The 24251-nt window shown below is 40.4% G+C and overlaps 1 protein-coding gene across 4 annotated transcripts in view; it reads left to right on the forward strand.

Annotated features, from left to right (window-relative positions):
- The window catches only part of LOC121960495 (rho guanine nucleotide exchange factor 4-like), a 57878-nt gene that overhangs the window by 16040 nt on the left and 17587 nt on the right, over window positions 1–24251 (forward strand). For 2 of the 4 annotated variants that reach the window (XM_042510213.1, XM_042510215.1), the window contains exon 1: window positions 18672–18777. The exons of 1 other annotated variant lie outside the window; for it this stretch is intronic. In XM_042510213.1, the coding sequence (XP_042366147.1) occupies window positions 18691–18777 (87 nt within the window). In that variant the 5' untranslated portion in view covers window positions 18672–18690. Of the gene's footprint in view, window positions 1–18671; window positions 18778–24251 lie in introns of those variants that run through there. One more of the 4 variants, XM_042510216.1, reaches the window with a different exon arrangement.

The raw sequence follows: 24251 nt of genomic DNA on the forward strand, positions 1-24251 counted from the left end.
TGAGTGTTATTTATGGCATGTAGGCCAAGCTGTGACACTGTGGCTCTTAGAAAAACGGCTGGTGTAAACAACCTATTTTAATTGAAATAACTGCTAATTATTATTATTGTAAATATTAATTTGTGTACATTAGTCAAAAAAAGAAAAGATGCATGCACCAGATTTAGCAGAAAGCTAATTTTCATTTGCAGTCCTATTTAATTACATTACTGTCTGTTTTTTTGTTTGTTTTTGTTTGTTTGTTTGTTTGTTTGTTTGTTTTAAAAATCAATTTATTGTTTCAAGCGCATTGTTTGCATTGGAAGGCATTTAATTTTGTGAATCAACCGTTAAATTGCAATATTGCTTTATTTCCCTTCGGTTTACTTTGCTGTGGAACTCCACAGCTACCATTGTGTCATGTGGGCGTGGTTTGAAGGGGGCGTGGTTTGTAGGGGCGTGGTTTGTAGCAACTGTGGCTTGGCTCAGGGCTGCTGTCAGACCCTTCTCGGCATGCACGGATGAAGAACACCCAAACTTGCTACCCACAAACCTGTGCAGGTGGGCGGAACAACCCGCATTATCATTGTCACACCACTCTCTACAGTACCTATTGGATGAAAGTTCCCAAATAGAATAGAAGAAATAAGAATAATAGGAACAAGAAACAAGAATATAAATTAAAAAATAAGAACAAATGTGTGACATTTTCCTGAGTAGGGCTTCTGAGGCATAAGAATTTATAGTTTAATGGTCCCTTGTTTCTTTTGCTTTTCCCCCATATATTGTCCATAATATTATGTTGGTGACATACGCAAAAGTAAAATAACGTTGGTTTGGGGAAAGACAACATGTTCTCATCCTCAAGTTCAAGTCCCCGGTATAGCTGCTTTGCTGTGGACTTTTGCATCCACATATCATGCTCTAAGTATCCTTTTGCATCTGCTGTTGATGTTCCACAATGCTACTATGATGACAAACAAACTGTCAACAAAAGCACATGGTGGGATACTGCAGACCAATACCGGTACGCCAACAAAAGCACACCCTGGCCTGGATGGATAGGTTCAGGCAAAACAGGCAAAACAGGCACATGCTAAGGTGTAGAAAAAACCCGTCACATTGAGACGGGGAGCGAACCCCCCAGGCTGTTCTAACTCCAAACTTGTCAAATATGTCTTCTCTGTCAGTGCTTTCAGTGTCCGAGTGTGATGCCAAGAGCCACCTTCCATGTTCAACTGGAATGCGGGTAGATGGTGTCAACTAAAAATGCAACCTGAGAGAGCCGGTGGAGTTGTTACTACACACCAGCAGATGGCACCAGGCACATCCACATGCAGCTCGCATGAGCAGCATCTCTTGAGGACACGGCCAGATAGAACCAGTTGTGTGTACATGAAATGCAGGTGGACGGTGTCAGGAATAATGCTGCCAGTGAAGATGTAATATAAGGAGCGTGAGTGGACTTTTAGGCTTATTGGATGGGTAGGCGGTATGGTGGATTGGTCACACAAGCAACTGACTTTCATGCTGGAGTCCGGAGTTTACTTCCAGTGTGGATATGAGGGATTTTTTTATACTCATGACAGGCAGCTTTTATCTGTGACTTTGTTGCACAATCCTAAACATCATGATACTCTGCATTGGTTGCCATGTGCTCATGTTGTGTCATCCCATCATGCGCATTTGTTGATATCAAAGTTATGGCATCCCTGTGACATAAATATCTGACTCAGAGGGATATCTGAAATATCATAAGAAGACACAAAGGGTCACTGACAGAGCAGTAAAATGTGACGAGTCGGGATGAGAACATGTTGTATTCCCGCATGAAAGTCTGGGATTTGTTGGATTCCCTGACAGCAGGTTTCAAGACAGACCCAACAGACAGCATGGACAAAACAGGAGGGAGTGAGGGCGGGAAGAAAAGGAACTGGAACTGCAGCAGTGGAAAACAGGAATTATACTTGGCAAACATGCTGTACCAAAATGTACCAGAGTAGCTTGATAGGTAAGTGACTGTGGAAACAGAGTCTATGATCTGGCAGTGTTTAGGCAGGAACCAGATATTTAAAGCAATCACACCTGAAGCACTTTTTGCACTTACTAAGGGTTTTTTCCTTACGTCTAAATTCTTGCTTGTGTTGTACGTCGCTTTGGATAAAAGCGTCTGCTAAATAAAATTGTAGAATTGTAGAAAAGCAGAGCAAATGATCGTGATGGCTGAAAGATGGTGATCCGTCTCCCTTGCACATGAGTCCACCCCTGTAATTTAACACACATACACACATGCACAGGAAAGGGAAGGAAGATGAAGAGAAGCTGTCAGCAACCCAGAAGTTAAGGTCATGACAATACCCCCAACCCCATATGGGTGCCACCTGGCACATTCAGGTGGATCTGGGTGCAAAATCTGACAACAGTACTCCTCAAGTCCCTTTGCCTGTTTGACCGGGGATGGTAACCAAAAAAGAGACTTGACATATTGACATATTCACTCTGGATAGCGAAACCCCTGATACATCAGTTGCTGTGCAGCCATCCGTCAACAGTTACCTGGCTGTTCACACAAGAAATTTCTCCACAACGGTCAGCAAGCAATTCTGCTCTTCTCCTTTTTTCTGGTCACATGCAGAGTTCCGTCATGGTCTGCTTGTGTTTGTCTGCTCATCTTTCTTAATCTGTTTCAGTGAAGAGTATGTGGAAGCATATGATGCATATGTTATAATTTATCATAATCATATAATTGATATCATATTTAATATAGCACTTATGAAGTACATTATACTTTTAACTGTGCATTTTCCTTTCAGATTTAGTCACAACTCACAGAGAAAAATAGACCAGACACTGAAACTATCACAAGCTAGCCACAGAGTTCGAAAGCCATGGCGCATCTTGTGTGAACAGTCCAACTAGTTAACAACAGCATCACTTTATGGAGATGAAAGATCAGGTGAGACAAGTGAGCCCACAGCAGCAACTGGGAGTGAACAAAGCGTGGGACAGATAAACAGTTAGCAGGACCATTCTTGCTTGTTATGCTCTAGTCTATGGGTATCAGAGCGCTACATAATGCTAGAATTTGCAAGCAAAAGTTTAAAAAAACACACAGAACAATTTATTGCTAAACACAGTAATGTTACTAACAAAAATATTAAGCTTTGACTTTAGGGTGACTCCTGAACTTAACAAAACCAGGGGGAAATTGTACTTAACCAAAATAGCAGTTCTTTCCTATGGCTTTTTGCTATATTGTAATTTTGTTCATGATATTAACAATATACACATGTAAAAATGTTAGCACATAGCCCCCAGTAAGCAGGGGCTAGTGATGAACTAATACACAAAGTGTTTCAACAAACAAGGCTTTACAGCCTCGATGTAGTGACATTAATACACGCAACTGTGAAGTCACGTGACCACTAAGTGATGCGACTGTAGTGTAGTTCGTATATAGCCTACGGTTAGGTTTTCACTTCTGGTGATTGCATTCAGGGTTTATAAGTCCTGAATGTGGTTTTCATTTGACTTTTGATGTTCTGTAATAAAACAACACCAATAGGAAAAGTGACTCTCCAAATATCTTCATAAAACCCAACCCTAATTCACAGGCACACATGCATAAAGGATAGCTGGGCTTTGTTTATCTTACTCATATGCACATCTATATGAAACTATATGAAACTGTTTTTTTTTTTTTTTGCTGCAGTGGTTCCTTATGTCTGTACTGCCAAACTGTTAAAATGTTCCTCCATTCCCATGAACACACAGCCGGTAGTTTATTTTCACTCAATCCCTCTTTCCACACTCCCCAGAGGGCACTGTTGTGTGGACTTCAGTTTGTATGAATGGTTGATACTATTAAAGCGGTAGGTTGTAAGTTTTATTTAAAATGAATAAATAAATAACTTCCTTTTTTTTCCACATTTGCTGAAACTGTTTCTATATCCACAAAGAAGTATATCATACAGATGATCCTCTGCCCACTCAAATTCAGATTCAGAAATATTGGTAACAGTTTCTATTAAGACTGCATCTAAAATGCATTATGAAGGCATTCATAGTCCATTATAATGCATTTATAATGCTTTATGAATACATTCATAAACACACATAATGCTAACTGATGCACTATATCATCAGCCATAAACCATTGGAAGGCACACCTCCTCTACATTAGTGCTCAACACCGGAGCACCCCCCAGGCTATGTTCTCAGCCCCCTCCTGTTCAAACTGTACACCTGTGACTGCACTCCCACACATCAGGAGAACTGTATTGTGAAGTATGTGGATGACACCACCATCATCGGCCGTATTACAAACAACGATGAGAGTTCATACTAGGAGGAAATCAACAATCTTGAGTGGTGTACAGAGAACAACCTACTGTTCAACATCAGCAAAACCAAGGAGCTGATTGTTGATTTAGAAAGAAACATACCTCTTTCTACATCAGTGGAGCTGAGATGGAGCAGGTGAACAGCTATAGGTTCCTTGGAATAACTATCACCGAGAACCTATCTTGGTCATCACTTATCGCAACCCAGGTTAAAAAAGCACAGAAAAGGCTTTACTTCCTACGGAATCTTTGGAGGATTAAATCCAGAGCAAGATCCTGGCGAACTTCTACAGAAGAGCAATAGAAAGCACAATGAGTGGAAACATCACAAACTGGCATGGTTCATACATGACCCAGGAAAGGAAGGCTCTACAGAGGGTGATTAAAACTGCCCAGAACTGCACTGGTTCCCATCAGTGACCTCGGTGAGGTGAGGTGTCTGCACAGAGCCCAAAGGATACTGAAAGGCAGCAGCAACCCCAGCCACAGTCTGTCCACCCTGCTGCCATTTGGAAAAATATACAGAAGTATCTGCTGCCAGATACTTCTGTATCCACCAGACTATGGTGCAGTTTCTTGCCCCAGGCTGTGAGACTCCTAAACTCCTCTCTCGACACCAAAGGGAGGGTCAACTTTAATTTCATTTCTTCTTAAACCACGTTTCAGAAAAATTATACATAAATAAATCTACCTTGTACCTTCTGTAAGTTTTACCCCATGATCTAAGATGTGCTTTGCTCTTGCTAGTTTTGCTTATATATGTTTTTTGTGAGGTTTCTAGCAAACTTTGGTTTAAAAATCACACCCAGAAATGTATAACCATACACTCTTTCTATATTAATACCATCTATTCTCATTTTTACCTGAGTTATTATTTTACAATTTCCAAATAACAATTTTTGGTTTGTTCAAGTTCAATGATAACCGGCCTATAGTTTCAGAAGTGGTGTCTATCCTCATATTTATATAATGAAATTACTTTTGCAGTTTTCATTTCAACAGTTAAAACAAAGTTAAAGATGCATGCTTGGTTTAGCACTACCTTCAATGACTTTCTTGATAATTGTCATGTCAATGTCATTCCAGTCAGTAGATGTTTTGGTCTTACAGTGGTATACAATATTTATGATTTCCTGGTCTTCCACATCCCTAAGAATAAAAAAGCATGGATTGCTTTCTCCATAATAATCATACATCCTCACTTCAGATGTCTCTGGCTTATTTCTTTTTTACAGCCAGTTTTGGTCCCACATTTACAAAGTTATTGAAACCATGAACCACATCATCCAAATTATTTATGGTCTTATCACTGTCAATGAAATACTTTGGATAACCCAAGTTAATAGGTCCATTCTAATAATACAGTTTCAAAAATTCCATATTCCTTTAATTTTTTTTTTATTGTTATCTAATTATTTGATGTAGCATTATTTCTTACATATCCTCATAATATTAGTTAATTTATTTTTATATATTTCGTATTTCTTTTTGGTCTCTGGACTTCTTACGGAAGTGTATCGCTGCCAGTCTTGAAAAAGGAAAAAAAAGACCAGTTCAATGTTATGAGCTATATACCACTGTTTCGTAGAAATCTCAAGAGTGGGGTATCCCTATTGTGGGCCATGATGATCAATCATCGCTAAGCTAAATGCTGAGTGACAAACAGATGACAACAGTCGACAACCACACAGCGTCCTTTTCTTCTTCTTCTTCTTCTTCTTCTTATTTGTTGGCAGTGGCAAACCAGCTTAGGTGCAATGCCACCATCCACCCTGGAGTGTGCAGTGATAGATCAGCAATATAACTAAAAATACAGTATTGTTCAATACTTACTGAGCCAGTAGTTAAGATACATCTTTGGAGTTGAAGGATGAGTTGATTAAAATCACCAGCTGCTATAAAAATTCCATCCTGTTGCTTGGGCATGTTGCAGCTGATGGCATCATACAATTGCAGTGCATTTATTGCATTTACATTAGTGTCTTGTGTCGGTTCTGAAAAAGGCACACCCATCAAGTTCTGCATCTTTATCTTTGCTATGTCTCTGTGGGGATGTGTGATTTCCCGTTTCTCTGTGAGTCTCTATCACATCTCATCCACTTTATTCTCCTGGGACCGGAATTAACTTTATCTATATAGCACCTTTAAAAACAGAGTTTACAAAGTGCTTTGACAAACAAGGCAAAGTGAGAGGAATTTCTTGTGGAGGTAACATAACAATGAGAGCCAAATAGTAATACCAAATTAAGGCCAGACAAGAGAGAAACAATTACAAAACAAAAATGACATCTGCAAGCAGTGATAAACTGGCCCTTGCACCTGTCTGGGTTACTGGTGTGAGTCTGACTGTCCCAATCCTTAATTTTAGTGAAAGTCGGAAAATGTATGCAGAAAGTTTGGACCATTGAGTGAGATATTTCAGATAGTGTAGTACTTCCTATGACCACTAGGCGGTGCTGGAGACAACACAGAATCTAAGTCATCCTGGTCTACATCATTTGTAGACCAAACCTTGTAAATTTCACAGAAGTCAAAGGATAATTGTGTTACAAGGTAAACCTCCTGTTGCCAGAAGGAGGCACATTGAGTATCATGGTAAACTGACATGTTGATGTGCTCAGGGCTGCAACCTGATCCCACCCATAAAATTTGGGGCCAATCGGTCAATGCAAAATGACATATTTCACACGGCATAGTACTTCATGTGATCACTAGGTGGCGCTGGAGGCCACACAAAATCTACGTCATCTAAATTTCATGTCAATGAAAGCGTGTAATTTCCATGTCATTTCATGTTGCGAATAGGGGGTGCTATAAGTAATTGTAAAGGTTGACATAATGTGTTCAGGGTGAGACTGTCATCCCACATATTAAGTTTGGTGCAAATCAGACCATGTCCCTCACAGTTAAGTGTCTGGTTCATGGCCAGACATGGAAATGTTTGGCCCACATGGTGGGACGAAAACTCACAAATTTGATAAGTTTCGATGTCCCGGGCCTTCTGAGAGGATTTGTAAAATTTGAAGTCAATCGAATGAAATCTGTAGGAGAAAATGGAAAAGTTATGATCCCTGTAAATGGCTTAAAATGGGGAAAAATTGCACATCTAGTTGAAAACGGCTGACTTCCTGTTGTGTTTAGGGTATGGGTCCAAGAGACTTTTTTGTTTGTTTTGGGGTTTTACATGTGCCTACCAAGTGTAGCTCTATGTGAAACGTACCACAGAGGCTGCTTCATTGAAATTTTGTAAGGGCGCTACAGAGCAATTTTTGGCACATCAGTGCAAAACACATCATATCAGATAACACATTTTAGGACTTATGATCTGTGTGCCACATTTGGTGCCCCTCAGAAAGTGCCTCCAGTTTATGGCAAATAATGCGTAACTTTGTCAAAAGCGTTTGATGAAAGCTCAAAAGTTTAATTTCTGTGCGTCATGAAGGTCTTTACAGTATTCTAATTGAATATGTGTAACGGGTGGTTGTAGGACCCAGATGCAGTACACCAAAACGCTCGTTCAGTTGGTAATAACTTTTATTTAAACCAACACAGTCAAAGCTCAGCTTACAGGTAAAGAGTTCGTTCTTCAGGCCGGAAGCCCTAGCAATGTCTCTGGGTTTCTCACGAAGCGAAGAAACGAAGCTTGTACCCACAGTGGCTGGTGAGGAGGAAACCCCGTAGCTCCACGAGCCGTCCACACGTGCTGGAACGCCGACAGGGAACGAGTGGAGGACTGGTCTGGAACAGGCAGGGGTTCGATAACCAGGAAGTCCATCCGCGGAGGTAACAGCACCGACAGGGATCAGGCAGAAGAAGCGTCTGAGCCGAGCGAAGGAGTCTTTACCAGGAGAGCCGTCAGATTTCCGGAACGCCGAAACTGAACACGTGGTCGAGGACAAAGAGCAGGTAGGTTCACGGGGAGTCAGGCGAGGAGAGCAGGTCAGAAACAGGCAGAGTTGGCAACGGGAGATCTGGTAAGAAAACGCTGGAAAGACATGCATAGTGCAGAGGAACAATCTGGCAATGAGTGAGTGAACTGGAGTGTCTTAAATACTGCACTGATTGGAGATGAGCTGCAGCTGAGGGGAGAGCAGGCTGCAGCAGTGGGCGTGGTTAACAGGTAGAGCAGAGCAGAGGGAGGGTGAGTGGAAAAGTACTGGCAGCAGGTAAGGAGGAGAAACAGCAGGTCCATGACAATATGGGGGTCAATTGAGTTAACCTGTTACAGGGGAAAAATCAACAAGTAAAAAAAGTAACTTCCTGCTACCAATAGGTGGCGCTATGACTATGACTCAAAATTGCACTGCAGATGTCTTCAGGCCCGGACTCTTATCAAATCTGTCAAATTTTGTAAAGAATTGACCATCTGGGGCAAAGTTACAACAGTTTTTGATATCATGTCAAAACATCGAAATTGTCCACCCCACCATGGTAACTATAATATTATTTATTAATATTCATTTTCAAGCATCATCAACACCTCAAGGATTTTTGTGACCATTTTGAGATCACTCAAGTCAACCTGCTAGGAGCTGGACGTCTTAGTGTAAAACTTTGCCTTTCCTGTGCCAAAACGTGGCACTCTCTTTATCGCTTAAAATTGTCATATAGATGTGTTTAGGGCGGGACCATACCACTTCCTGTTTACTGCCTGGTTCACAGAAGAACATACAAATTAGATGCCTCAGAAGGGTCATGGTGTGATGAAAACTCATGAATTGAATAACTTTTGGTGTCAAAGGTCTCATGAAGGTAGCCATAAAATTTGAAGTCAATCTGATGAAAGGTCTAGGACAAGTTCAAAAAATTCCAAACCCTGAAAATGGCTAAAAATTCACCAAAATTAAAACTTCAACTCAAAATGGCCAACTTCCTGTTGGTTTAACGGAATGGCTCCAAGAGAGGTTTTTGTGGGTCTTGAGGTGTTACATAGGCCTCCAAAGTTTCACTGCTCTAGGTAAAACGTGCTACAGGGGCTGCTTCATTGAAAATCGTTAGTGGGTGCCACTGATGCATTTCTTCCCACCCATACACAAGACCATTAAAGTCTGCAAACATGAACTTGAACATGATAAAGCCCTCAAAAAGGCAATTCATTTGAGAGAAAAATAATAATAATAATAATAATAACAATAATTCCTCCAGTTTCAAGAGGGTCCTCGCATCGTTCTGTGCTTGGGCCCTAATTAAAGCTGCAAGCAGCAATGAGGGGGCCCTCGCACCCCCACGCAAGTCAGGGTTATGGGAGTAACTCCGACTGTCCTGATATTTAATTTTTGTGAAGTTGTAAAATGCACACAGAGATTTTGGACCGTTGAGTGTGAGAGAGGGTGTATTACTTCCCATGACAAGTAGGAGGCGCTGGAGACAGCACAAAATCTTAGTCATCCTGGTCTACATCATTTGTAGACCAAAGCATGTTAATTCCATGTAAATCAAATGATAATTGTGTTATAAGGTATACTTCCTGTTGCCAGTAGGTGGAGCATTAAGTATCATGGTTAACTAACATGATGATGTGTTCAGGGCTGCAACCTGATCATAACTTTAAAAAATTGGGGGCTGATCAGTTAATGCAAACTGAAGTTAGAGCAGCTTCCTGTTTGGTTGCGAATACAGCATTGCCATGGCAACGCGTTCATTAAAAACATATGATCTTCACAAGGAGGCATCATGAAGGTATTAAAGCAGCTTTTGTTACCAAGTCTGAGCTGAATGTGGTCAACCTGTAAGGGGATAAAAATTATGTGACTTCCTATTTCCAGTAGGTGGCAGTATGCTAAAAAGTCAAATGAGCCATGCGATGTGATCAGGTCGGAACTCTCATCAAGCATAAGTAGTTTGGGGCAAATTGGACAATGTCTGGCTGAGTTACAACAACTTCCCTTTTAATGGTGAAACATCGAAGTTAAAAACCTAGCCACACCCACATGGTGTGATGAAAACTCAGAAATTTAGTAACTTTTGATGGCCCATGATCTTTCACTACAGTGAAAGTCGAAACAACCAGGCAGAAAGTGTTGATCATTCAGTTACATATTTCATGTGGGGTAATACTTTCTGTGGCTACTAGGTGGTGACACAAAATGTACATCATCTTGGTCTACATAGTTTGTAGACCAAACCATGTAAATGTCTTGAAAATCAAAGCATAGTTATGTAAAGAGGCTTACTTCCTTTTTTCAGTTGGTGGTGCTGTGATCATCATACTTAAGTGGCATGTTTCTGTGCTCAGGGCTGTATCTTGATCACACCTATGAAATTTGAGTCCGACCGGTTGATGCAAAGTGAAGTTACAACAACTTCCTATTTGGCAGGGAAGACCATGTTGCCATGGCAATGATGTTCATGAAAAACCTTTGAAATCACAAGGGGGAATCATTAAGCTCTCAAAGCTTTTCTTACCAAGTTTGAGATTAATATGGTTAACCTGTAAAGAGGTGCACATCAAAATATAAAACATATAACTCCCTGTCTCCAGTAGGTGGCAGTATCATGATAACTCAATAGAGCCATGCAGATGTGTTCAGGCCAGGACTCTTATCAAGCATGAAAAATTTTGGGCAGATCAGATGATGTTTGGCTGAGTTACAATTTCCTGTTTAATGGCGAAACATCAAAGTTGGAAACCAAGCCACGCCCACATAGTGTGACTGAATTTTTTTTTTAATGTCACATGTCTTAAGGGTGTCATGGATCACATTTGAAGTCAATTGGGTGATATCTGTAGGAGATTTACATAAAAGAAGATTACTCATGATTTTCATGTCATTTCCTGTTGCCAGTAGGTGGCACTATAAGAAATGGTAAGGGTTATCATGTAGATGTGTTAAGTCAAGTCAAGTCAATTTTATTTATAGAACCCATTATCACGAAACATGGTTTGCCTCAGAGGGCTATACAGCGTACACCATCCCTCTGCCCTTAGACCTTCACATCACCGAAGGAAAAACTCCGGAAAAAGAACCCCTGTAAGGGGATAAAAAAAGGAGGAAACTTCAGGAAATGTGGCAGAGGATGATGAGGGATCCCTCATCCAGGACGGACAGACGTGCAATAGATGTTTTAAATAACAAATGAAATACAATCGTGGCGAAGGGGAAAGACAAAGAGACAGGGGAGGAGAAGGGGGAGAGATGGGGAGAGAGGCACAGCAATAATAGAAACAGATACATGTCATATTACAATAACGATATTGTGATATATTGTGATGATATTGTGGGTGTTGATAAGAGTCTCATGTGTATATTGATAGGGAGGTGTCCAAAGGCAAGATCACTGCATCAGCGTAACCAGGACCGAGACCATGATCAGGGCGAGCAGGGGGTACAGTATCAGTGCAGCCACAGCGCGAGCACAACCAACAGCAGGGTCACAGCGCCAGCACAGCTATCACCATGGTCATGCACCGCCGAGGTTGCGGCCAGGATCCGGGAAAACTAGGAAACAAGGGAGAGGCAACAGAATTAGCGTAGTGCAGTTCAGAGCCCCAGGTAGTGACAGTCCCACATGGCTATCACAGATAAGCTAAACAACTGAGGCTAAGCTAAGCTAACAAACGGCTATCACACATACAAGGCTAAGCAAAGCAGTAAGCGTAATGCAGTAAACAGACATGCATGATTTTCAAATGGCGGAATTAAGAGAAGGAAAAGGAGCTCAGCGTATCATAGAAAGTCCCCCGACAGGTTAAACCTATGTCAGCCTAACTAGGGGCTGGTCCAGGCAGTCTGACCCAGTCCTAATTATAAACTTTATCAAAGAGGAAGGTCTTAAGTCTACCCTTAAAAGTGGAAACAGTGTCTGCTTTCCTAACTGAAAATGGAAGATGGAGCACAGTAGCTGAAGGCTCTGGTTCCTATCCTACTTTTGGAAACTTTGGGAACCACAAGTAATCCTGCATTTTCAGAGTGCAGTGATCTTAAGGTAAGGAACTAATCACAAATATCTGGTGCCTGTATTTCATCTTATCTGTGGAGGAAATACCTAAAATTTAATTACACTTAGACCCTCATTTAATGACTACCTATCGATATCTATCATGAACTTATTTTCAGAGAAACAAGACAGATCTGTTTCCTGCAAGAAACGCACTTCAATAGTAAAGAACATGAGAAATAAGGTTAGATTTGGGGAGGCCAAATATTTTCCAGCCCCTTTAGCACTAACTCCAGGGGCGTGTACATTCTCATAAATAAAAACTTCTCGAACAGCTGAAAAAGCAGAACAGGAACTGGGTGGAAGATTTTTATTAGTGAAGGGTAAAGTATATTCAGATGTTGTCACTCTTGTTAACATTTCTTCCCCAAATTATGATGACTTAAACTTTTTTCAATCTTTATTTTTAAAACTCAGTGAAACAGATGGGGAAATATTAATAGAGGGTGATTTTAATTTGACACTAAACCCTAAAATGGATTGTTCCTCTGACAAAAACCCACCAAAATGTAGATCAAGAAAAGTAATCAATTATTTTATAAAAAATGGAATTGTGTGTATGGAGATACACTCACCTCCAAAACTAAGGAATATTCTTTCTACTCACCTGTACATAAATCTTTTACCTGAATAGACTATTTTGTGATACCAATGACAATGATCCATCGAGTAAGCACTTGTGAATATCTACCCTGTGTTATGTCAGATCATGCCCCAATTTCCATGACAGTGCTTCCCAAAGATGATATTCAGAAATTCTACAGGAAGAGAATTATCCCTGGTCAAAAACTGACAAATTTATTACCTCCCAAGCTGATTTCTGTTTAGACACCAACTCCAAGACAGCCCCATCTCCCTCTATCCTGGGAGTCTCTGAAGACTGAGGGGACAGATAATATCTTTCTCTAGCCACATGAAAAAAGAATCCTGGAAAAAATTTGGAACTGTTAGAAGAAGTGATAAAAAAACAAACAAACAAAAAAACTTGGAGAAACCTATAAAACAAGATTGGAATGTTTATATAAGACACTTTTATGAAAACATAACCAATATAACATATCAACACCTACAAAACAGAAAAAGCGCTGCATAGAAATAAACAGAGATATCATAAACTGGAAGATAAGGGAAGTAAATTACTAGCTTGGCAACTGAAAAACCAAATTTCAACCTCCATAATTTTAAAAAAAGTTTAATAAAAACGAGATGCTACTTCCAAAAGTTTTATAAGAATTTATGTTCATCAGAATATGAGAATTCAGCAGACAAACATGAGAGGAATTGAAATTACCAAAATCATTTGACCTAGATGAGGCTCTTTCAGAAGAACCTTTTCCAGAAATGAAATTTTGATAGCTCCTATCTTTTTTTCAATCTGTGAAAGCTCTTGGGTTAGATGGGTTCACTCCCGAATTGTATAAGAGATTTCAGTATCAGCTAATTAACTCCTAATGGACATGTACCGCCATTCAGTCGATAGCAAGGTATTGCCTCCTATAACTCAGGAAGCCCTTATCTTTTGACCAGAAAGGGACCCTGAACTTATGAGTTCTTACTGCCCAATCTCACTGATTTCAGTGGAAAGTAAAATATTTTTAAGCTATAGCAATGAGATTAGAAAAATATCTCTCTTCGCTTGTTCACAAAGACCAGAGCAATTGAATTGAAAGTCTATCAAAAGTAGACTTTCAATGAACAATCTGAGGCGCCTTTTCTACATAATATCAGTGACAGATAATTCCAATGGGTCACCTGTAGTTGCCTCTTTAGACGCAGTAAAGGTATTCGATCCTGTGGAGTGGTGTTACATGTTTAAAGTCCTGGAATATTTCAACTTTGGCAAATACTTTATTGATTGTATAAGGCTTTTATATGATATGCCCAGAGCTAGAGTGAGCACTAATGGAATGATGTCAAGCCCTTTTGCTATTGGGCGTGGCACAAGACAAGACTTGATTTTTACTGTCATTCTAGAACCGCTTGCTCAACAAATAAGAGAGCAAGCTAATGTAAGGGGAATTACAACTGGAAATACCATACACAAAATTGTGATGTATGCCGATGATAAACCTTTGTATTTAATGAATCCTGATGTCTAAGTTAAAGCCTTACTAAATCTAATTGCCAACTTAAGTAGTTTTTAGGCCACAAAATTAACTGTGGAAAAAGTAAGCCCTTCCCACTAATTAATTCGGAACTTTACACGCAGATGACCTATCCACCCTTTTAGGTCAAACCCAAAATTAAATACCTTGGAATTTTGACAGACAGCAACCTTGAGAACCTGTATAAACTCAACTACCTACCCTTTTTGACAAAAGACTAAATGAGATGGGCCATCCTCCCTTTAAGCCTCATAGGTAGAGCAAATGTTATCAAAATAAATGTACCCCCTAGACTTATGTACGTTTTCCAATCGATACTGACTGCTCTCCTACAACTCTTCTTTAACAAATAAAGTAGTGGGGAAGTTTCTCCCTGACATACAACTGCACTGCTGAGCTGCCCGGCTAAGACCACTTTTTTAATGGTTTGGAGGAGATGAAATCCCATCTTGGACACAGATAGAAAGTCACATTTTTAATTAGAGAAGACTTATCACATATTCCATACTGCTCTAATAATAAAAATATAAAGAAACACACAAATAACTCAATTATAATTCACTCAATTGACATTTTGAACAGAATGACTCGTTATCAAGGACAAGACACCTCTCTATCTCCACCTGCTCTATAATGTCCAACTCTTCTTTAGAATTTCTCCAGAGAGACCAGGGTTTTAAAATTTGGGCCCAGAGAAATATAGTCAAGATTAATGACTTATTTGCTGGGGACATGCTGATGTAATTTCAATAATCAAAAGACTTGTATCAAATATCCACCATGCATTTTTATAGATATAAACAACTTCGACATTTCTTGCAATTATAACTGGGTCGGCCCTTGGAAAAACCAAAGCTTTCTCAATTGGAATTACTACTAATCCAAGGAATTAATAGCAAACGCATCTCACCTATAATTTCTTAATTACACATAATAAGGCTAATACTAACTTGGTAAGAGAGAAATAAAAGAGAGATCTTGGAATTCTGATAGATGGTGATTAGTGGTCCATATTGCTTGCAGCTTCACATAAAGGTTATGTTACTGCAGCTATCCACAGAATCTAATACACTCCTGAAAACCTGAACTGTTTCAAGGGCAATACATGTCCACATTGAGATTGGAAACTTCCTGCTCCTATGATCTGGGCATTCCCCAGAGCAATGGTGAGAATCCATAGGAAATACAATCAAGAATGTCCTGAAAATGGAGCTAAATTTATCACCTTACACAATACTTCTTGGATACTATTCTAACCTCCAGATTAACTAACTTTCTTTGGGCTGGCCATGACAGCAACAAAAAAATTTATTTTGGCCTAATGGATTGCTGAAGAACCTCCCAGCCACTCACAGTGGATAAATGAACTCAACTACATTATGCCCTTAGAAAAGATTACATACAATGTAGGAGGTACACCACAGACATTTTATTTTATTTCATTCTATATGTGTATATGTATATATGTATGTATTATGTATATGTGCATGTGTATGTACAGTATATATGTGGATATATATATATATTGTTTTTTTTTTTTTTTTTTATTGTTTTCACCATATATATATATATATATATATATATATATATTTTTTTTTAATTTGTTCACCTATTTATTTTTGAAATGTATAGTTATTTTGTTAACCCCCTTCTTAATTCCTCCTAATTTTAATTGTGATTTGTGTACTGTTTGTAAAACCTCTTAAGTCAAATAAAAATGGTCCAAAAAAAATCTCTTCTTCCAGCACTTTTGGTTTCGTTTCCTGGTCTGACGCGCCGTTTGGTGTATGCCATTGGTGGGGATCCTCTCACTGTCTGTTGCATTCAGCCCAAACCCCACAGAACTTTTCCCAATGTTGATAAGTGTTTCTCTATCATAGAAAAGTGGTGCTTCAGCAGAAGGGGACATGGAGTCAAAAAAATAGATAAATACGACAAAAAAGTACGAAGGATTTGAGGAGCTCCTGGCTGCTGCATCTACACGTGCTGCTGTCATCATAGCATAGCATACTTTTAATGCATCTTGATCTCTCTGAGATCACATTTACTTTAAGTATCAGAGTTTCACTACTGCTGTTCTTGTTTTTGCACCTTTTTTGTGCCTTGTCTCTAGTCTTGGCCATGTGCCAGTGTCTTTGCACACAGCACAAAACCTGCCCTTAAATAGAGTGTAGTTACCTATGCCCTAATAGGTGACTTCTGATCAAGTGGGATTCATCACTGAGCACACTTGGGTAAGAGCAGATTTGGATGGTTAAGAACTTCTGGTGCATCTGGAGTTGACTTGAAGATCCACTTATTACTAAAAGTGTTTGTCATCCAGGAGAGACAATAAAAACAGATGGAGTGGTCAAAGTTGTCTTATTGAAATTTAAAGTGTGCTGATGGATTCATGTCATCAACTCATGCATTGAGTAACTTTACATGTCAACTATCCTCCTTAAAAGTTGCCAGCAGTTGACCCAGTAAATGAAATTATTTTTTCTCAGTCTCCAGATGCTGCTAGAGGCTGCAAGCACCCTCTTATTTTATTGTTAGAGTTTACTAATGTTTGAAATATTGTCATGGTATGAATAGTGGTTAAAACCAGCTCTAAGCACAGAATGATGATTCTCTACAGTCAAAAGACTGCAGGGTTTCTAGCTCTACCTGATCAGTGTGCTAGGTACCCCAAGCAGAGGCGTGACTAAAAATGGGAACCATTGCTTTAGTAGGTAGTTACTAAAGGAAACTTACACAACTTTTCACAGTGGAAATGCGAAAAAAATCGTACCAAACTGAGCTGAACTGACCTGCAGATGGAAACACCCTATATTTGTCTGAATGTTTACTTCACTCCCTCTGAATGTTGCATCAGTCATTCTCTTTGTTTTGCACTGAGGACCAGGAACAACACAGTTTCATCTCTGTCTCTGTCACTGCCTCTGTCTCGTCTTACCTATAAAAGACTTTGAAATGATTTTTCTTTTGTGACTACTATCAGATTTCATATCAATCTTCTATGTGCTACCTAAATCTCTTTAAACCAACAATTTGTGAATGCAGCACATGTGCGCACACAAAAGCACACAATCCATTTCCCTTTCCATCCATCCTTTATTCTGCATGGCCTCCATCCCCTGTTCCTCTCATCCCAACACCCCAACCCCCCACCCACCCAGGGGTTGCTATGGCCCTGCCTCAACCACTCTGGTATCCAGGATACGGTGACACAGTCTACATCCTGATTGGCTGCCAGCTATGCAAGGGTGGGCACACAAAAAGGAAGGAAAGGAAGGGGGAAAAAAGGAAAAGAGGGTGATTGTGGTGCTGAGATGGATGGCTGAGGCAGCACAGCTCCAGGCTGAGCAGTGAGCACCATTTTAGCAGGAACTAAGACCGGGGGAACGCGGGCTGAAACGGAGGGAGAGAGAAGGAAAAAACACGCCGGAGGAAGGACAGATGGCTGCTTGGTTTGAGAGGTAAAAATGACTGAGTGTATGTAGGCAGGAGTGAGAGAAGAGCAGCCGGAAAACAAGGGGACACAAGGATAACAAGAAGAGGGAGGAAAAGAAGAGGAGGCATGAGCACGAACAACAGCGACGCAGCATCCCGTCCTCTGTCTTTCATTCTGACATCCTGACCAAGAGACGGAAAAGAGGAGCCCAAGCAAAAGACAGCAGACGCGAGAGAAAGGAGTAAAGGAAGACAGGGGGTTGGGGAGGGGAGACTTGGGTGCTCAGCACATAAAACACAAGAAGCCTCCTACACATAAACACACACACACACGCTGACACAGATCGCAGCCAGCCTCCAGTGGCAGGCCGTGGCAACGCTGGGCAAAGTGGCAGGAGAAGCAGAGGAGTCGCCCGCTGGAGCAGAGCGGAGGAGGAGAGCAGCACTAGAGGACAGCGGCGGAGACAGTCGAGGAGGAGGACGAGGTGACGCGGTGTGGTGTGGAGGCTCAGCACTGAGGGAGAGACGACGGGGGAGGGGCAGCGGTGCTGAGGAGGAAGAAGAGGAGGAGGCCAGAGGACTGATGGCTCGCGGCAGCGGCTCAGGAAGGTGGAGCAGGCAGAGGTTGGGATTCTTCAGCACCATGCTGCGCTGCAACCTCCCCCCAGAGACCCAGAAGGTGGTGGTGTTCCTCATCATGATGCTGCTCATTATCATCAATGTGGTGCTCATGTTCCTGCTGGCCTTCCAGTAGAACACGCACACACAGACCAACATTCTCTCTCCCTCTCACATAAACACACACACACACACACACACAATCACACACACAAAGAGCAGAGGGAGTGAAACACAGAGGGACCAAGGAGCAAAGGAGGACTGCCCTGTTGATGAGCGGGGTTGCTGGGATTGATGGGGGTCCAGCACTGCAGAAGCAGAACACAGGTACAACGAGGAGGAGAGCGAACATCAAATGTGTAAGAATGGATCAGTTGTGTATATTTGTGTCATCAAAAACATGAAATATAAAACCTTATTTGTAAATAAGCATCTGAGCTGTAATTGGTTAGTTTGTCAGAACTGCAGATAAACATTTTTTCTCATACCCAAAGTAAGGCATATATTACAGATGGCTGAATTTGTCAGGTTTCCAGGTTTCTGTCTTTGTGTTTTCAGACACCCAAGTACAATGACTGTGATGCAGTTTTGATTGTGGTGCTTAAAGTATAACGCTTATGTTATCCTATGTTTCACAAGTTGTCATCACATTCCATAAAAGGCCCAACCAACAATTATTAGCCTGTCTTTCATTACTGTCTGACTTTCCTCTACTGTCTGTGGCTCTCAGCTCCAAGATGGTTCCTACCCATTTTTTTTTTTAAAAAAAGGTCAGTCATTTAATAAAACAGCTAGACACTGTAGTTTTTATCTAACATTATTCAAGTGAGCATTTCAGCCAAAATAAATGTATATGTGGGCTTACTGATGTTTTTTGTGTGTTTGGTTGCTGATTGACCTGCCTATTTAACCTCTGATTTAGCGCCATGTATCATCATAGAACATTAATGTAATACATGTCATATAATATAATTCAAATATCAACCTGCTAGTAAATATGACATGACTCTGTATACTGATGTCATTCATGCTGAGGACTAATGGCAATTACGCTGACTTTACCATGTGAGTCATCATATTACCCTCCAACATGTTTTATCTGCTTTTATTACCAGCTAGAATCGATTTGGCATAGCTTACCACTGACACACATCTTTGTAGTTCTGTATGAATTTGCTAAGATTACACTGTCAGTATTGTACAGCAACAAAGCAACATTTGTGACAGCTTAGCTAAATCAGAAAGGAGGCTGCTTTAAAGGGGCGGTGTCCAAAATCAAAAATACTTGTTTTTCCCCATACCTGTAGGCCTATTTTTCCTTATAGATTGTTTTGTGTATATAGTATAAAGGAACTAGATAGCACTTGGCTTGCAAGCACAAAAACATACATTTGAAGAATTCAACAGCGAAGTCTTCTTCCAGAAACCATGGTGTGGTTATTCAAGATAAACCACAGACCTTGTTGTGAGCAGTTTGATGTGGGAACTGTTGTCTGTCTGTGAAAAACTATATCCCCTATATGCGACTATAAAAAGTGTTTACAACATGCTTTGACTGTTTGACAGATATTGACATGTTGAAGATTTGTATTTAAACTTTGAAAATGTGTCCAGCCATGAAAAAACCAGGAACAAGTCACCAGAGGGGTGTATTGAGCTATTTACAGATTCTGAAAGCGTAGTTTCTAAGCTTTCCAATGATGTCCAATACATGTAAATCTGAAAACATTTACAGAAGATGTGGCCATTTGAATATTGGCACTCCTCAAACTAGTTTTGTGAGAAATCCAGCCTCAAATTTTCTGAAAGCCAGGTAACAGTGGCTGCTCATTTGCATCACATTTACATAAATCCAACCCCCTACTGGTCTAGCTATCAGTGACATCTGTTAGCCCACAGGACAGTCAATACTTTATTCATGTACCCATGGGTATGTTATTCACACACTATTCAAGCACATTATCAGGTTGCTGTGTTATTCAAATTAATAGCAGATGCTCAAAATTTCAATGTGCGTATCACTGCATTTTAAAACAACAATACTGAGCTAGCTAGCTAGATAACTCGGACATTAATGAAACTCAGTGGATTATTAAAAGAGTTTGTAATCCCTGTAATCCCTGTATGTTACTTCAAATGAACACTAACATAATGAAGATAACTTGGACGTTAATGAAAACTCACCAAATAAGAAACTGAAAGGTATTCCTGCAGACTTCATTGCCTTCGATCAGATAACAAGTTTGGAGGTGCTTTCTTTTCGTCGCAGGCTTCTTGGTGGTTTTAGTCAGCTCAGAAGTAACTACTGTATGCCTGTTCGCCTCAAGGTGTCCATTTATTCTAATGTCCTACCACTCTCTTTTGGCCCCTAAAGAATCCATCCGTATGTTGTACATAAGCTCTGGAGAAAGTTTGCGGGTACACGACTGTGTCCCGAGGAGAGAATTCTTCTTTCTTCTTCAGTAGCATTTTGCTCTTGGCGATTTCTTCAGTTTCATCTTCTAGTTCGGGTTCAGAATCAGAAGTGAGATCGGCGTCGTCATGACCAGAAGCATCTGGCTTCTTGAAGATGTACTGCCAAAGATTTGCACTGTAACAGCCCCAATTAGTTCTTCTGCAATGCATTTTTCCTGCTCCATCTTCATTCAATGATGAAAACACAAACAGCTTCCAGAGGTAGCAGTCGCAGTCACTAACTTACTTTAAATGCAGGAGCGGCTGCTTAAGTAGCCATGTGATTCCTCTTTGACGTGCAGCAGATTTGCCAAAAAAAGGAGCAAAAGCACATGAATAGCCAAAGAAAGCCAGTATGCTAATTTACTGCTGTATCACCACACCCCCAACTAGAAACCGGCTTTTCCCTTAAAACAACCCAAATTCAAATACAAAGTTTATGGTTTTAAGGCCTCCAATACTGTTATTTGTAGCATGGAATGGCTTCTCTATGATTTCAACTTGCATATTCTGCAAAAAAAAGAATTAAATCACAAAAAAAAAAAAAGATTTTTCATTGTTTACACGGCCGACTTGTTGTTGGTTTCCTGGTGGTGGGTCACAAATATAGAATGCCTGGTGTCATAGTGTTACACGGTTGTTGCACAAGGATGGTTCCTCAAACCATGGACTGCTGTTAAGTGTTCAACAGTGACAACTTTTTAAAACAAACTGTTGTTGCGCTGGTTGTTTTGGCGTACATTGTTCTGTAGCGCCTCCCACAGGGGAGAAGGTGGAACAGGTTGTGTTCAAGCTGTGATAGTCTGCAGTGCCAGTTTCTGACTCTGGAGGAGTATGATTTCTGGGTGGAGGGGCAGGCTGGTAATACTGGTTACTTCTGCTGTCCTGACTGTCAGTTGTAGTCTGTCCCTGTTGTGTTTGGTGGCTGATCAAGCCATACAGTGATGGATGTGCAGAGAACACACTGGACGGCTGTAGTGTAGAATTGTAGCTTCCGAGGCAGGATGAACTTCCTGAGCTGTGGCAGGAAGTTATCTTCTCCTATGCCTCTTTCCTGATGCAACAATGTTAGATGTCGATATGACTTCCTGGGTGGATGGTGGACCCCAGCTTTCAGTGAAACATGGGGCAGCAGATCTTCACATGTCTGTGTTTGCTTTCTTAAAAAGTTTACACAGTCTCCCTCTCCTGGTAATCCCATAGAGAGCTACCACCCCTCGAACTTGGTCAAGGTTAGTAAAAAAGTCATGTTTTGGGTTGAAAAAAATGTATATCTGACGGAAGGGCAAACTTTTCCATTTTCTTACTTAAAATTGTTCACAACATGGTCTCAAGATAATGTTGTGAGCAGGCTCATAATATCTTTGGTAACAGGGTCATAATATCTGGAAAAAGATTGATTTTTATCTATTTATTTTTTTAAAAATTTGACACTGAACACCTTAACCCTTGTGCCATCTAGTTGCTTGATATTGAAGAGAGGGCTGACATATCTACAGCTGATATCTCCAATACTCAGCAACTCACAACAGTACATTTAGATTGATGAAACAGTGCTACATGTAAGAGGAAGTGGTTCATATTGTTCATATTCTTTAAAAAGATTAGGTAAATTTTAAATTCTAAACATGTTTGGAGGCTTTGGTCTAAAGTGGCACCCAGGCTGGAAGAAGTAAGTAAATGTTGAATCAAGAATGACTGGATGCCAGTAACATGGTATGTTCATGTTACTCTGTGTCTAAAGGAGACTGTAAAGCATCAGCAGATAAATTTCACCACTGTGTTTGAGTCATCTTGTGTTGACCAATCATTTACTGCTGCTTTGAAAAGAATGAATCGATATATAAATTTTTTCCTTTGGCTGCAGAAGAAATGCCACAGTGCTTCGCTGGCTCACGCTGGGAAACTGTTTGTACATTGTCACTTATTTCTTTCATTTAAGAGCTTCTCTAGAGAATCACCTGAAGTTAAATTCACATCACTAAGATATGAAATAAACCATCTGTTCCTTGACACTTGGAAGCCATTCAGTACATTTAGAAAACAGTTTTTTTTAAAGGTATAATTTGTGTGTGTGTGTGTGTGTGTGTGTGTGTGTGTGTGTGTGTGTGTGTGTGTTAGCCATTGCTGTTACCATAGTGACCCTTAGTCACGCTCTATAAGCATTATCCTGATGCTTGACCTGTTTGCAACAAGCTGTATGTAGCCATTTCCTATCATAACATGAATTCTGAGGATGTTGTGATTCTGGAGAGAAGGGCAGCAAAGAGGCAAGATGATGTGGGTGTGTTGCTTAGCAACAGCAATATTGTGTGTTTTCCTCATTGCCATGATGGATCAGTGGAGCTAAGAGCCAGATAGCAGACAGAAAAAAATAAAAGCACCTTGTCTTTCCCAGCACTTGTGAGGTAGTGTGGGAGACATTAGAGTGGAGAGCTGCTGGACTGAGATGCTGGACAGCACAGTGAATGGCCTCTGTAGAGCCTGGGGCCATGTTGACGCAGTGAAACTGGCAATGTGGCGCTGTGAAATATGACTACTGCAGTGTCTCCATCAATAACACTGGCTCCTTTTCCTTCTGCTCTCACTCTGTTTTTGCCTCCCCTTCCTCTGATAATACTTCCTCTTCCCTGTTGTATCTCTATCTTAGTATGCTTCCACCTCAGCTTCTCAGTGATTTCTCCTGCTGTGCTCAGTTCAGGGCAGACCACAATGCATTTCTATGACCATAACCCCATAATGAGGCCTGTCCTGGTTATGATCATATCCAGGATATGTTGCAAAAAAACCTGGGTTATTCATATTTTCTGTATACATGAAAAAATACTCGTGATCCAGTGCAGGCACCTGTGATGTTTACAAAAACAAGAACTAAAAACTAAAACTTTGTACTTGGACGAAATGGTGTAAAATGTTTAGTAACACACTGACTGGATTGCTGCCCATTTTTAAAATGCTTCAACTACCAGTCATATTGTTTTTGTTTCTGTTTTTGGAGTCAGCTTCTTTACTTTGGTTGAATTGTGGGACAACTGTGTCCTCCAAACCATACTCAAAACTCAAATGACCAAATGAGAGTGCCATGATAATAATACTACTACTACTAATAATAATCCATTTCTACCATAATTTCCAAGCCCTTGGTGACCGCAGTATGACATCATCAAATTTATTTTCTCAGACTCACCACAGAGGAGGTTATACAGCTGTTTTAACAGGCAGAGTGGAGCTGACCTCAATGGAAAAAAACTCACCTGTGAGTGGCCTATTAATATACTCCATGAAAGTTTCTCTCAATCATCTGGAGAGTACTATATATTGGATGAAAGCTATTTTTGCACTGACCCCTTATAAAGAAAGAAGCAAAAAAAAAAAAAAA

Source organism: Plectropomus leopardus, chromosome 21 (genome assembly GCF_008729295.1).
Source record: "Plectropomus leopardus isolate mb chromosome 21, YSFRI_Pleo_2.0, whole genome shotgun sequence".
NCBI classification, from domain to species: domain Eukaryota; kingdom Metazoa; phylum Chordata; class Actinopteri; order Perciformes; family Serranidae; genus Plectropomus; species Plectropomus leopardus.